The 13,506-nt window shown below is 56.2% G+C and overlaps 1 protein-coding gene across 2 annotated transcripts; it reads left to right on the forward strand.

Annotated features, from left to right (window-relative positions):
* The first annotated feature begins 2,222 nt into the window (after positions 1–2,222).
* On the forward strand, positions 2,223–10,816 carry PIP5KL1 (phosphatidylinositol-4-phosphate 5-kinase like 1). Of its 2 annotated transcripts, XM_082470233.1 has the most exons (10): positions 2,223–2,346; positions 3,163–3,366; positions 4,593–4,643; positions 4,842–4,996; positions 5,215–5,339; positions 5,858–5,892; positions 5,983–6,038; positions 6,825–6,937; positions 7,235–7,388; positions 9,712–10,816. In XM_082470233.1, the coding sequence occupies exons 1-10, from the start codon at positions 2,317–2,319 to the stop codon at positions 9,977–9,979; spliced, it is 1,191 nt and encodes a 396-aa protein (XP_082326359.1). In that variant the 5' UTR covers positions 2,223–2,316; the 3' UTR covers positions 9,980–10,816. The 2 variants fall into 2 exon arrangements, with proteins under 2 accessions (XP_082326359.1, XP_082326360.1); XM_082470234.1 differs by lacking the exon at positions 4,593–4,643.
* Positions 10,817–13,506: the final 2,690 nt, after the last annotated feature.

Genomic DNA, 13,506 nt, shown 5'->3' on the forward strand with positions numbered 1-13,506 from the left:
CTGTGCCTTTCAACAAGGTCCCCCAGTGTTAAATGAACATGTTACAGGCTCCGTTTAAGGGACCCTCCATCAACCCAGTAATTCCCTCCGGGTCTCTCCCGCACTCTCCCCTCCACAGCCAAACTTCCCAAAAGGGTATCCACACCTGCTTCCTGCATTTCCTCGCCCCTGCTGTGCTTGGCAGCATTCCAGGGGGGCTGCACTCAGACCACCCGTGACATCCAGTCTTTAAATCCACAGCACATTTCCTTGACCCCTCTGCCACATTTGGCCGGTGACCTCCCCCCTGGGTACACCCTCAGACGCTGGATGGCCCATTCTCCTACTTTATGCTCTCTCTGGCACTCATGCTCCTCTGCCACGAGAGGGTGGGTTCCTCGGGACTCATCACAGGCTGTTTCACCCCACACTCTTCCGGGTGACCTCATCCTTACCCAGGCTCACCTCCAGCCCAGCTTTCTTCTGAGCCCCAATGCACTGCACATGCACCAGCTGCCCACCTGACATCCTCATCGGCTGTCGTAGTGACACCTCAAATTCATCCTGTCATGATCTGAATTCTCAGACTCCCTCACTCTCCCCCCGCACAAATCTGGCTCTCCCCTCGTGCCCTGCCTTAGCATCATCACCCTGCATCCCTGACCCACAGCCAGAAGCCTGGCAGACATCACTGACCTTGGCTTTCCTCTTCCACCCCCCCATCCACATGACCCCAAATCCTGTCAATTCTCCCCTTTTCTCCCCTTCCCCCATCACCTTCTAGACGCAACGGCACCGTCCCCTGCCCTAAATCACCAAAGGCTTCCTCACTGCTCTCCCCTGCCCACAATGGCCCCCTCCAATCTGACTGCACTACAACCAGTGGCCTTTTGAAAACATCTGAGCGTCTTTTCTTTTTTTAATTTTTGGCCACACCACGCGGCATGCGGGATCGTATTTCCCCAACCAGGGATTGAACACGCACCCCCTGCAGTGGAAGTGCAGACTCTTTACCACTGGACCGCCAGGGAAGTCCCTGAGCTTTTTTTTTCTTCTGAGAATCTTTCTCACACACTTACACTTACTTACACTTACACTTACTTCTCTGGGTTGCCGTCCCTCTCCCTCCCATGGCCGGCCGACAAGAGCCTGCATGCTCGCTTGAGCTCTCCTCACTCCAGTCACACTGGCCTTTCATTTCCTGGGACTCACTGAGGTTCTCTGCACATCCTACTCACATTGGTTCAGCATATACTTCTCAGACACTGGTTTGTGCAAGGTACTGAGCCAGGGAAGGAGCCTGGCATGGTTCCTGCCCTCCTGGCACTCCCACTCTGGGTGGGGGAGGGGAGATATAATAAACGAATAAATGAACAAGACAGTCTCTGACAGTGTTAAGTGTGATGAAGAAAAATAAAGCGATGTGATCATGACTGAAGGGAGGGGACACTTAGAGTCGGGCAAGGTGATAAGGAATAAAGCAAATCAAGTCGAGGGTGGAGGTGGGGGAGGATTTCAGGCAGAGGGAACAGCACCTGCAAAAGCCTGGAGGTGTGAAAGAGTTTGGTGGCCAAGGGCCAGCAGGGATCCCCTGTGACCGTGTGCTGGGTGCAGGGACAGTGATTTGAGATGGGGCTGGAGAGCGGGCAGGTGGGCCTGGGGCCACACCGAGATGTTTGGACTTTGTTCCAGTGCCGTGGGAAGCCACTGGAGGCTTAGAGCGTGCGAGTGACATCATGCGATTTATGCTTTTAAAAGCTCACGCTGGCAGCTGTGTTCCTCCCTCTCACTCACCACTAAAATCCGCCTCCCCCCACCCCCCACGCCACCCCGGCCTACACTGCTCCTGGCCCATAGTGAATGTTCAAAATAAGTGTTGAATGAACGCACGCCCCTGACTTCCTGTGTGACCTGGAGGTAGTCACTTCTCTCTCTGGACCTTAGTTTCCTCACCCGAAATACGGTCGGTGGGAATTTCACGCCAGGGTGGGTGGGCGGGACTGGATTTAGGTTACCCGCCTCCCCGAGCGCCCCGAGACCTGAGTCTCCCACCCCAGGAAGGGAATGTAGGGTCTTCCCCCGGTGGGGACCCTAACCAACGCGCGGCGGCCCTGCCCCGCCCTGGACCGCGGTCCGAAGGGTGCTGCAGCCCCGGGGGCGGGACCCGGGGGCGGGACCCGCAGGCGATCCCCCGCGCCCCCGCTCGGATTGGGTGCAGCCGTGACCGGCACCACGCGATTGGTCGGTCCAGAAGCAGGGGCGGGGCCTGGCTCCTGCAGCGGGGCGGCCCGGCAGCGGGGGACGCGGCCAGAGCCCGGGGAAGCTGCTGCGGGGGCGATGGCCGCGCCGAGCCCGGGGCCCCGCGAGGTAGGTGCAGACCCGAGAGAGGACAGGAAAGGAAAGGGTTGGAGGGCAGGGGCAGGGCCCCCTCCCCGTGCACGGCGAACACACCCCCATCCAAGCCCAGAAGGGGTCCTGCACTGGGCGGGACTGGGACACGCCCCACATGGGGCCGCAGGTCTGAAGCGGGGAGTCCGGCGGGTATCCCCCGAGAACTTCCTCAGTTTCCTCATCGGGAAAATGGAGACAATGATAAAAGCTTCTCCTTCATAGGGCTGTTAGGAGGTCAAGCTCTCAGACAGTGCTGGGCACTTGGTGGGTGCCCAATGCTAAGGGGTCAGCAGCTATGATCTCAGCTTCGTGCTGACCCTCCGCGCTGGCCTGGAGGAACTCGGCATAGACGAGTGGAATAGATGACTGAATCACTGACATCACAGCTCCTACTATAAGGAGTTCCTGTGCAGGATGCTCAAACTCAACAGTAACAACAGTTAATACCTGCCACGAAGGAGTTATTGTAGTTCTCATTTTACAGATGAGAAAACGAGGTGCAGAAAGGTTAGGTGATTTACCTAAGCTAGTGAGAGGTTGCAGAACAAATGCTCTACCTACTGATAATAACCATCACTATTTTGGGTGCTGACTGCATTCCAGGTACTGTCCCCTCACAACACCCAGTGAGGTGGGTACCAGCCTTATCTGCATTTTACAACTGAGGAAACTGAGGCAGAGAGGGATGAGGGGTGAGCTGACAAGCAGTGGACGTGGGACTCAGACGAGGGTCTCTCCCCTGTGGGATGCTTGCTGCCTCAGGCTCATTGCTTCTGGTGCCTCCCACTCCAGGTCCTGGCCCCCTCCCCAGAGGCTGGACACAGAGCTGCCGCCTCGAGCTCTGGCCGCCGTGGCCTCCTCTGGCGTCTACGAGACAAGCAGTCTCGCTTAGGCCTGTTTGAGATTGGCCCAGGGCATGAGCTGCACCAGCTGACGTGTATGATGCAGGCAGGGCTGTGGGCTGCCACTCAAGTGTCCATGGACCACCCGCCCACGGTGAGTGGCCAGTCTGTCCCATGCACCTCCACAGCACAGACAGCAAGACCAGGCTGATGCCCTGTCCTGCTAATACTGCAGGGCTAGGGAACAGAGCGGGCTAGATAGAAGGAGAGGAAGGCAGGGGCTTGGTGAAGGGAGGGAGGGACATTCTGGGGTGGGGGCTGAGGCCAGGAAGCCAGTAAGCCCAGGGTGTGTGGGGAGTGCGAGGAACCCCCTGACCCGGGTGGTTGATGTGTGATCTAGGTGGGTCTCTGCCTCTCTCTGGGCTTCAATGTCACCTCTGTATAATGGGTGGGAGGGATTGTACTCCTTGGTCTCTGAGGCCCTCCCGGTTCTGCCAGGGTGTGTGGTTGAGAAGGGACCCCGCCCCCACCCCACCAGCCCAGCCCATCCTCCCCGGAGCTCAGGCTGGGGCCAGGCTGGCTCAGCAGAAAGGGTCGCCCACTGCAAGCTCAGCAGCTGGACGGCCCGGGTGAGCATGTGTGTTGTTTGTGTGTGTGCATATGTGTGCACAGTGTGACCACATCCTGTGAGCCAGGTCCTAGCACAGGGACCTGGAGGTCCAGGGAGAGAGTAGGAGTCCTCTAAATCTCATCACCTGATGAAAATCTTCCATGGCTCCCCAATACTCAGCCTGGACTCACGGTCCTGCTGGCTCAACCCCAAGGGCCGACTGTCCAGCCTCCTTCCCAGTCCATCCTTACTCGCTTCAGTCACTCAGGCTCTCCTTCCCTTCCTGGTGGCCCCCACTGCTGTTCCCGCTCCTATGAGCACCCTGCTCCTCCTCTCCACTACCCTTGAGATTTCAGCTTAGGGGGCACCTCCTCCAGGAAGCTTTCTCTGATTCTGCTTCTCCCAGGCTGAGTCAGACAGTCCTAGGCTTCTAGGCCATCCCCTTCGACTGGGAGGGCATCTGGCGACACTTTGGCCAACGTGTGTGTCTGGGCACATGTGTCAGGCTCTAACTCAGAGACTGGTGCTGGGGACCCAGCAGTGAATGAGACACACCTAGGACCTGCCTTGGGTTACTCTCCTCCTCCCTCCAGCTCTGGGAGGGCTGGCAGTCTATCTGCCCAACTCAGGCACACCCAGAGTGGTCCCCACTGGCTGGAGGAATCAAATTGGGGGGAACGGGGGTGAGGCCAGGTACAGGATGCTTGGAGACCCTGGGCTGGCACCGGGGGGTTGAGACTTGCCCTGAGCCCCTCTGCTCCTTGCTACAGGGGCTGCCCACGGAGGAGGATTTCTCTGAGGTCCTGACCCAGGTTCACGAGGTAGAAAGCCCAAGAGTGCTGCATGGGAGGGGGTGTGTTCTGCTCTTCTCCTCAGTTTCCCCATCTGTGCAGTGGGAATGATGGCTTGCCCCGGGGCTTTGCAGGAAGGGTGTGCTTACCCTGACCCTCCCGCGCCAGAGCCGACTGCACACACCTGGGCCCCAGGGACACTCTTGGGGCTGCTCTTCCTTTCCGCAGGGCTTCGAGCTGGGCACCCTGGCTGGCCCCGCCTTCGCCCGACTGCGGCGCTCCCTAGGGCTGGCAGAGGAGGACTATCAGGCTGCGCTGGGTCCCGGCGGCCCCTACCTGCAGTTCCTCAGCACCTCCAAGAGCAAGGCCAGCTTCTTCCTGTCGTGAGCTGGCGGCTGGGGTGGGGAAGGGGTGGGAGAGGTGTCCGGGGTGGAGGGGGGCTCTTGAGGAGAGAGACAGAATGGCCAGGTCAGGTTGGGTCAGGGCCAGATAGAGGTCAGATGGAGGAGGAGAGACTGAGGGCGAGGGCAGGAGGCGAGAGGGGCGGTGGGGAGGCGGCTCCTGCCCCACCTGGTGAGTGACCTCTCTGTCCGCCCCCCAGCCACGACCAGCGCTTCTTCCTGAAGACCCTGCGGCGCCGGGAGGTGCGGGCGCTGCTCGCCCACCTGCCCCGCTACGTGCAGCACCTGCAGCGGCACCCACACTCGCTGCTTGCGCGGTTGCTGGGTATGACCGGCCAGGGACCCGGGACTGCGGGGCGAGGGGAGGGGTGAAGAGAGAGAGCGAGAAGGGGCGGGGGACAGGGAGTGGGCGGTTTCAGGACGGGGGCTGTAGGGGACCTGAGCCCGAGCAGGGCGGAGGGGACTGGACAGGAGGCGGGGCCGGCTGGGGGCAGAGCTCAGTGGGGGGGCGGGTCCTAGACAGCAACGTAGGAGGGCGGGGGTCGGTGGGCGGGGCCAAGACCTCGGGCGGGGCCCAAAGGGGGCGAGGTTGGGATTGACTAGTCCCGGGAGGAGGATATATGGGCAGGGCTAGGCCTGGGGGACACGGCATCTTTGGGGCTAAATTTAGAAGCGGGTCGACTTGGGACACTATCCCAAGCTGGGGAAGGGGTATGGGGGCGTGGCCTGGAGGCTCGGGAAGCGGCGGATCGCGAGAAGGAGGCGTGGCCTGGAACTGGGGCAGGATGCACCCGGCGTTGCCGAGTTTGGGGCCTCTCTACCTGACGCCCTCTCCCTTTCCAGGAGTGCACAGTCTGCGGGTGGCCCGGGGAAAGAAGGTGGGTGAGGCCGAGGCGAGGGGGCCGGGCCGGAGGGGGCGGGGGGAGGGTGAGATCCTGTCCTCCCTCACTCCCTACCCCCGTCTCCAGAAATACTTCATCATCATGCAGAGCGTCTTCTATCCCACCGGCCGCATCGCCGAGAGGTGAGTCGGCCTCCCGGCCCCACCCGGAATGTGCCACCTGAAGCACCCACACTCACTAGACAGACAGCGAAACTGAGGCGCAGGGAGGAGAAGGGACGTTACCAAGATCTCCTGACGGGTCGGAGACAGTGATTCCCACGACCAGCATCTCTTGAGCACTCAGTATGCCATGGGCGCTGTGTGAGCCATTTGCATTCATCACCATCCTTATTCCCAGAACAACTCATGAGGGGTAGCTGTCCTAATCATCCCCATTTTCTCGAAGAGAAACTGAGGAGGGGAAAGCCACACAGCTACTACGTGAGGAGCAGGGATTCAAACTAGCCTCTGATTGCAGGTGGCCCTCTGAGCCTCCTAGCCCTGCCTCTGCCTCCGAGCTCCACTCTGGTGCTCCCCCAGGGCCGCGGACTTCACTCATGCCCTCTGGTGCTGCGTCTAGGGTTGGGCCCCTCTGTCTGGGATACCCCAGGGATGACAAGGTGCCAAGAGGCAGTCACAGGCAGGGGTAAAGGCTGGACTGGACGTTCAAGGGCCTGAGTTGGAATCCCTGCTCTGCCCTTTTACTCACTGTGTGGTCTTGGGCAAATTAAAAACAAAACAAAACAAAAAACCTCTCTGAGGCTTTTTCTTCATCTCTAACATGGGGACAATAACGGACTGGGGTTGTGCTGAGAATCTGGACAGTCACCCAGTGGAAGCTCTTGTTTCTTATTACCTTGTGAGTTCCCTGTATGTCTCAAGTCTCTATAAGGTTGAATTCTGTCTCCCCCACCCCTCATTTCCCAGGTATGACATCAAGGGCTGCGAGGTGAGCCGCTGGGTGGAGCCCGCCCCTGAGGGCAGCCCCCTTGTCCTGGTGCTGAAAGACCTCAACTTTCAGGGCAAGACCATCAACCTGGGTGAGCCACGGGGGCGGTCACTGCCTGCTCTTCCTCCATTTAGAGTGAAGTTAGAAGGGTGTCCCTGGCACTGCTCTCTGCCTGAGTCTTTAAGAGCCCAGATTCTGGAGTCAGGCAGAGAATCCTAACTCCACAGCTTTCTAGCTAGGTGACCAAGGCAAATTACAGATGAGTTTCCTCATCTGTGAAATGGGACAGTAATGACATCTGCCCTTCTGGGGCAGATGTGTGTGGAGCCCTCAGAAACTTGCCTGGCACACAACGAGCACTCAGGCGGGGGCACTGATGCTCCGGCAGGGCCCCAGCGGAGCTGGCTCCTCCGCCAGATGGAACTGGACACCGCCTTCCTCCGGGAGCTCAACGTGCTGGATTACAGCCTCCTGATGGCCTTTCAGCGTCTCCATGAGGATGAGCGGGGCCCAGGCAGTAGCCTCATCTTCCGCACAGCCAGGTGGGCCCCCCAGAGGCAACAGCAAGAATGAGGTGATGAGAACATGGAAAAGACAGATGGTGTAGTGGGGGAACAGCACAGGCAAAGGCTCGAAGACTGGAAAGTGCAGTGTTTGTGTGTATGTGTGTACGTGTGTGTGTGTGTGTGTGTGTGTGTGTGTGTGTGTGTTTAGGGTGGAGGGCTGGAGAAGTCTGGCCGGCAGGGGTAGCAGGCACAGATGGATCACAGCAGAGGAAAGACCAGGTGAGATCCAGTTGTGCTTTTGAAGAATCTGCCCATTTTCCAGAAGGAGATGTGGAGCCATTAAAGGTTTCAGAACTATTTAATTTTTGCCTTAGAAAGAGCCCTTGCCCCTTAACTCGGTCATTTCACTTTGAGGACCCCAAAGTCATCACCACTGGCACCATCATCTTGTTGCCTTCCTCTTGCATGCAGCCAATCCTTGCATGCTGACTATGAGCCTCATTGAGAGGATGGGCTCGTTCCCATTTTAGAGATGTGGAAACTGAGCCTCAGAGAGAGGAAGTGAAGTTGTAGAATGACTTTTGAGGATTCATGTTAGTACTTGGTTAGTTACTTGGATTTCAGTCCTCCAAGGCCCACATCTGTGGTTGAACCGAATTACTCAGGGATTAAGACAGGCACTTCAAGGAAATAAGTTCATTGATCCAGTGGGTGGACAAGACAAGTGAAAAATGATGTCCACTCACCTAGCCCCCATCCCCACCCTTTGGAGGAAGACCTTGGGATGGGTGAGTCTTGGGCACAACCCAAGGTAATGGCTTGGTGGGCACATCCTGACCAGATGGTGGAATGCCTGCCATGGGGCACAGAATCCACCGTCTGCCCATCCAACCTAGGTCAGCTTCTCCCTTGCCCTCTACCCCCAGATGGTGCTCAGATTACAGCCGTCATTCAGCAAGTAAACCCAAGTTTGCCTACGATGGTTGTTTCTCCATGCTGCCTGGTAAATGGTCACAGCTACAGCCCCACCCCCACCCAGTTCCCAGCCCCTCATTCAGAACCCACCACCCCCAGGTTAACCCTGGCACTGCAGAGAGTACCAGCACTCTGTCCTGGCTCCCAGACCACTCGGTTCTGATTGGTTGGTGCCTGGGTGGGGCTTTCTTTGATTGGCTTTTTTCCCCCAAGACCTGGGCAGGGCAGGGATAAAGCCCTCAGCGACCCCCCCACCCCGCGACCCCCACTCCCAAACTCCCACCATCACAAGAGGACAATGTTAGGGAACTGAGCCTGCTTCTGGTTGGGATTGGGGGCCCAGCCAGAGGCATCTTCTGATTTGGAATACAATTTGAGGCAAAAAGACACACCATCTGCAAACTCAGGTTGGACTTTGTCTGCAAGGTTTCAACTCTGCCACCCTGAAACTTCCAGGGTTGGACGACCCCAAACAGCAGTTTAGGAAGTACCCAAACATGGGACTTACCCAAAGTGATGTGGCACATAAGTGCAGAGCCAGAGTCTGTGTGACCCAAATGCTCTAGACCAGCGCTACCCAGTAGAAATTTAATGCGAGCCACACATGTAGTTTTAAATTTTCTAGTAGCCTCATTTTTAAAAGTAAAAAAGAAATAGGTAAAAATAATTTTAATAACATATTTCACTTACTTCGTACATCCAAACTTTTATCATTTCATCATCTAATCAATATAAACATTTATGAGATATTTTACATTCTTTTTCTCATACTGTTTTGGAAATCCAGTATGTATTTTATTTTATTTTATTATTTTTTTAAATTAATTAATTTATTTATTTATTTTTGGCTGTGTTGGTTCTTCGTTTCTGTGCGAGGGCTTACTCTAGTTGCGGCGAGCCGGGGCCCCTCTTCATCGCGGTGCGCGGGACTCTCATTATCGTGGCCTCTCTTGTTGCGGAGCACAGGCTCCAGACGCGCAGGCTCAGTAATTGTGGCTCACGGGCCCAGTTGCTCCGCGGCATGTGGGATCTTCCCAGACCAGGGCTCGAACCCATGTTCCCTGCATTAGCAGGCAGGATGTAAACCACTGTGCCACCAGGGAAGCCCCAGTATGTATCTTATACTAACTGCGCATCTCATTTGGGACTGGCCACATTTAAGTGCTCAGTGGCCACATATGGCTGGCTGGTGGCTGCATAATGAACAACTCAGCTTTAGACCGTCAACTGCACTTCACTCAGCCGCCCAGTTTATCTGACATCACAGGTCCGGGCACACGGGAGGTGTGAGAATGACCCAGGGGCAGCATGGCCATGCTGACAGGGTCCATAGGCTGGGGCTCCCTGGAGGAGGTGGTAACCTCACCCTCCTGTCTGCCCCCAGGTCTATGCGAGGGGTACAGAGCCTGGAGGAGCCAGAAGCCCAGAACCGCCGGCTGCTGCCCGACGCCCCCAACGCCCTACACATCCTGGACGGGCCAGAGCAACGCTATTTCCTGGGCCTCGTGGACCTCGCCACGGTCTACGGGCTCCGCAAGCGGCTGGAGCACCTGTGGAAGACGCTGCGCTATCCAGGCCGGACCTTCTCCACCGTCAGCCCAACTCGCTACGCCCGTCGCCTCTGCCAGTGGGTGGAGGCGCACACCGAGTGACCGGCGCCCAGCCGCGCTCTCCCCACCTGGACAATGGTCGCCCGCTGGGGACGCGGGTTCCAGCCTGGCCCGGGCAGCGGGTCGGGCTCTCCTCGCCTGTTGTTCCTCCACTTGGCCTCCAGAGGGCAGCATCCCCTAATTAATATTATGAACTCATTTTGCTGGGGATGCTGTGCCTGGCATTGTTATCAGGGAGTCCCCTACATTAGCTCATTTAATCCTCAAAAAAAAAAAAAAAAAATGCTATTATTCTTTTTTTTTTTTACAGACCATGAAATGAAGGCTCAGGGGGTGAAGGGACTGAGCAAGATCATTCAGCAATAAATGCTGGAACCAGGACTCAACTATGCCTTTTGGACTCAGGAGCCTGTATTCTTACTCACCAGCTCCCACAGCCCTGTCCTCATTGGGGAAAGGGGGAGGCTGAAGCCACCAAGCCCAGCCCCCTTGTCGTCCAGATGGGGAAACTGAGGCCCAAAGACTTTAAGGGGCTTATGCACGGGTAAGTGGCAAGGCCAGCCCAAGAACCCGCGCCTCCCACCCCCCCGCCCTGGCTCAAGCAGGGCCCACTGGCCTCCCTCTGGGGTGGCCCCCCTCACTCCTGCTCCTCTAGGATGCAGGTGGGAGGAGGTGGGGGAGTGGGGGGGCTTCAGCTCTGGGAAACATTAGACTGCGGTCCACTATTGATCTTGAGTAAGCTCTGCTCTCCTCTGGGAGTAACTTTTATCATCTGTGAAATGGGACCAGGGGTTGGTGGTCAGACGGAGGGACCTGGACACACAGACATCACTGGGAGCAGAGAAGAAAATTGCCTGCATAGCCTCTGATCTTTCCTTCTCCCTCCTCCAGGAAACTCCAACTCTGCCTTTGACCCCAGTCCAATCCGACCATGCCCAAGTGGCCCTTTCCTCTAGAGCTTCTCTGGGGCCTGGCTGAGTGATCAGGACAAGGTGCTAAACCTCTCTGTGCCTCAGTGGTCTAATCGTTAAAATGGAAACATTTAACTCATTAAATATTTACTGAGCACCTGCTATGTGACAGGCCCTCTGCTGGGAAATGGGGACGTGGGGTGGAGCAAGAAGCATAGATTCCACCGTCACAGAACTCACAGTCGGGGGGGGGGACAGTGACAAAAGCAACCTGTGTGACAAAGCCTTGTGAAGGCACATGGGGCCGTGGAGCTCAGGGAAGGAGCCTCTACCTAATTATTTGATGGGTGGGTGTGCTCTAACCCCTTCACTGAGACCAGAAGAATCAGATGCAGCTCTAGGAGGGTCCCAAGCCAAGGACACAACAAAGATCTGGAGTAAGAGAGAGCCTGGCACTAGAGAGAAAAACACGACACTGTGGTTGGAGTTCAGGGCTGGGGGGACAGTGTGACGGTGTGGGGGGCTTTGTGGGCCAATGGCTGATCCCTGGACTGGATGACTCCAGACCTTGGGAAATTCACTCAGTTACACCCACCACTGCCATTCCATTGGCCTTGAGAGAAAAGGAGGAAAAATGGCTGGTGGGGGAAGGGAGAGGAAAGGGAAATCTTATGCTGCAGGGCTGGAGTGCGGGTTCCTGGAATATATATACATATATATAATTGACATCACCCCTAGCTGTCTGGGTGACTCTGGGTGATTACTCTACCTTTCTGAGCTGGCACAAGCCACAGAGCATGTCTTGTTCTGGCTCAGCAGGAAGCTGAGACATAGAGTGCATTAAGGTCATCACTAAGGAGGTGGGTGGGTCGTGGAGACTCTGTGGTGGAAGGGCAGCACAGCAGGAAACTGGGGTTTGGCCCTACATTTCCCTGGGGTCTGGATCCGACAGGGCTGAGTCAGGGCCCGAGCCCTACGCTCAGAGATGGGGATGGCTCAGCCCCTACCCACTTTGGATCTCTGGCAATGGGCTGAGGCAGGGCCTGCGGCTGGAAAGGAAGTGGTTTGTCCAAGGTCTCACGAGGCCCAGGACTCCCAGCTCTTCTAACTGGCTCATTCAACAGACATTCTCTAGCACTGAGTGTGTGCCGAGCACTGTGCCGGTGTTGGAAATGCCCTAAGAACATGACTGGCCTGACTGCCCGCATGGAGCTTAGAAGCTGGTGGGCAGATGGACCATAAACAAGAAAACCAGTTAATACACAGCATGATTTCAGAGTGTGACAAGTACTATGAAAAAAATAAATCATGTTGGGACAAGAGGGATGGTGGTGCGGTGTTGGATAGAAAAGTTGGCAAGGGCCTTTCTGAGGAGGTGATATTTGAGCTGAATGACAAGAGCTGGCCATCTGAATAAAGAAGTCCAGGTAGAGGATATAGCAAGTGCAAAAGTCCTGAAGTAGGAACGAGCTCAATGCAACTGGAGATTGGAACGGCGGCCAGGGTGGGTGGACGGTGATTAAGAAGGAAGCAGGAGGGCCTCCTTATTCTATGAAGAAGAGGAAGGAGAGGACTTTTGCCAAAGCCAAATTGAAGAGCTTCATCTGAGGCTGTGGGACTTCCCAGTGTCAGTTCCACTGTGGATGTATGATCCTCATCTACTCTGGGAGCCCAGGACATTTGGGCATGTCTGGGCTTGTCAAGACAGGAACTTGACCATGTCTCCATGCGGCCTTAGCAAGGAAGGATTTGCCTCTCTGGGGAAGGAATCGTCACCAGCCATTGTGGGTGATCAATGAATCCATAGGGAACATCTCACCATTTTCCCCCTGGGGTTGGGGCCACAGAGAGAGACTGAACTGAGGTGTGCTCAGGCTGGAGTGGGGGAAACAAGGAAGGCTTGTGCTCAACGGATGCCCCGGGGGCAGGGCTGCTTCAACAGCAGCCCCCAGCAGGATGGGGAGAGGCATGGAGGCCTAGATCACCAGCTTGGGGGAATTTGGCTTTGCATATGGAGTGCTAGCCCCGGAAAGCTGCTGATCTGGGTGCAGATACCCAACACAGATACCCTGCTGTTGTGCCCACACCAGAACCTCTTAGAAAAAGGAAAATGGAGTTTGAAATGGGACCAGAGCCGGAGCCCAGGCTGGTTCCCAGGCCAGGGCCCTGCAGAAGGGGATGTGTGTGGTAAGATGAGCTTTCTTTCAATGCTCATGAAGCATTTTGTAAAAAAGAAAAACAGTTTAGATGGGAAGTATGCTTTCCACTTCACCCCAGGCCCACCTCTCCCTATTGCCTCCTATTTGCCTCTTCGATCCTATCTGGCCCCGGAAAGCACTTGACTTTGAATCCCCAAGGGACCCCAGGTGAGCCTTTGAATGGGATACATTTCAGCACCTGCAGGGGCCCTACACTGAGCTGGCTTCGAATTGGAGGACACTTTGAGAAGGGGGGTGTTATAGTATGACTTCTTTTGTACCATGATTCTTCCTCATCTTGTGTGAAACTCATAGGATTTAAGCTCAGTAACTCAAGATGGAGTCACAGTGGCCAATGTGAACTTCCATATTAGTTGTTGTGAACTGTCCAGTACAGGACTGCAAGTGTCTGAGTGTCATAAATTAATAGTGTTGCTTTAGGGACTTCCCTGGCGGTCCA

The sequence above is a fragment of the Balaenoptera physalus genome (genome assembly GCF_965194825.1).
Source record: "Balaenoptera physalus genome assembly, chromosome: 7".
Classification (NCBI taxonomy): Eukaryota; Metazoa; Chordata; class Mammalia; order Artiodactyla; family Balaenopteridae; genus Balaenoptera; species Balaenoptera physalus.

Bases quoted from the DNA above. Each gene is read 5' to 3' on its own strand.
- PIP5KL1 (XM_082470233.1), top strand. From the start codon at position 2,317: ATGGCCGCGCCGAGCCCGGGGCCCCGCGAG. The intron at 4,644-4,841 runs GTAGAAAGCCCA...TCCTTTCCGCAG, and splicing joins TCCTGACCCAGGTTCACGAG to GGCTTCGAGCTGGGCACCCT. The intron at 5,340-5,857 runs GTATGACCGGCC...CTCCCTTTCCAG, and splicing joins GCTGCTTGCGCGGTTGCTGG to GAGTGCACAGTCTGCGGGTG.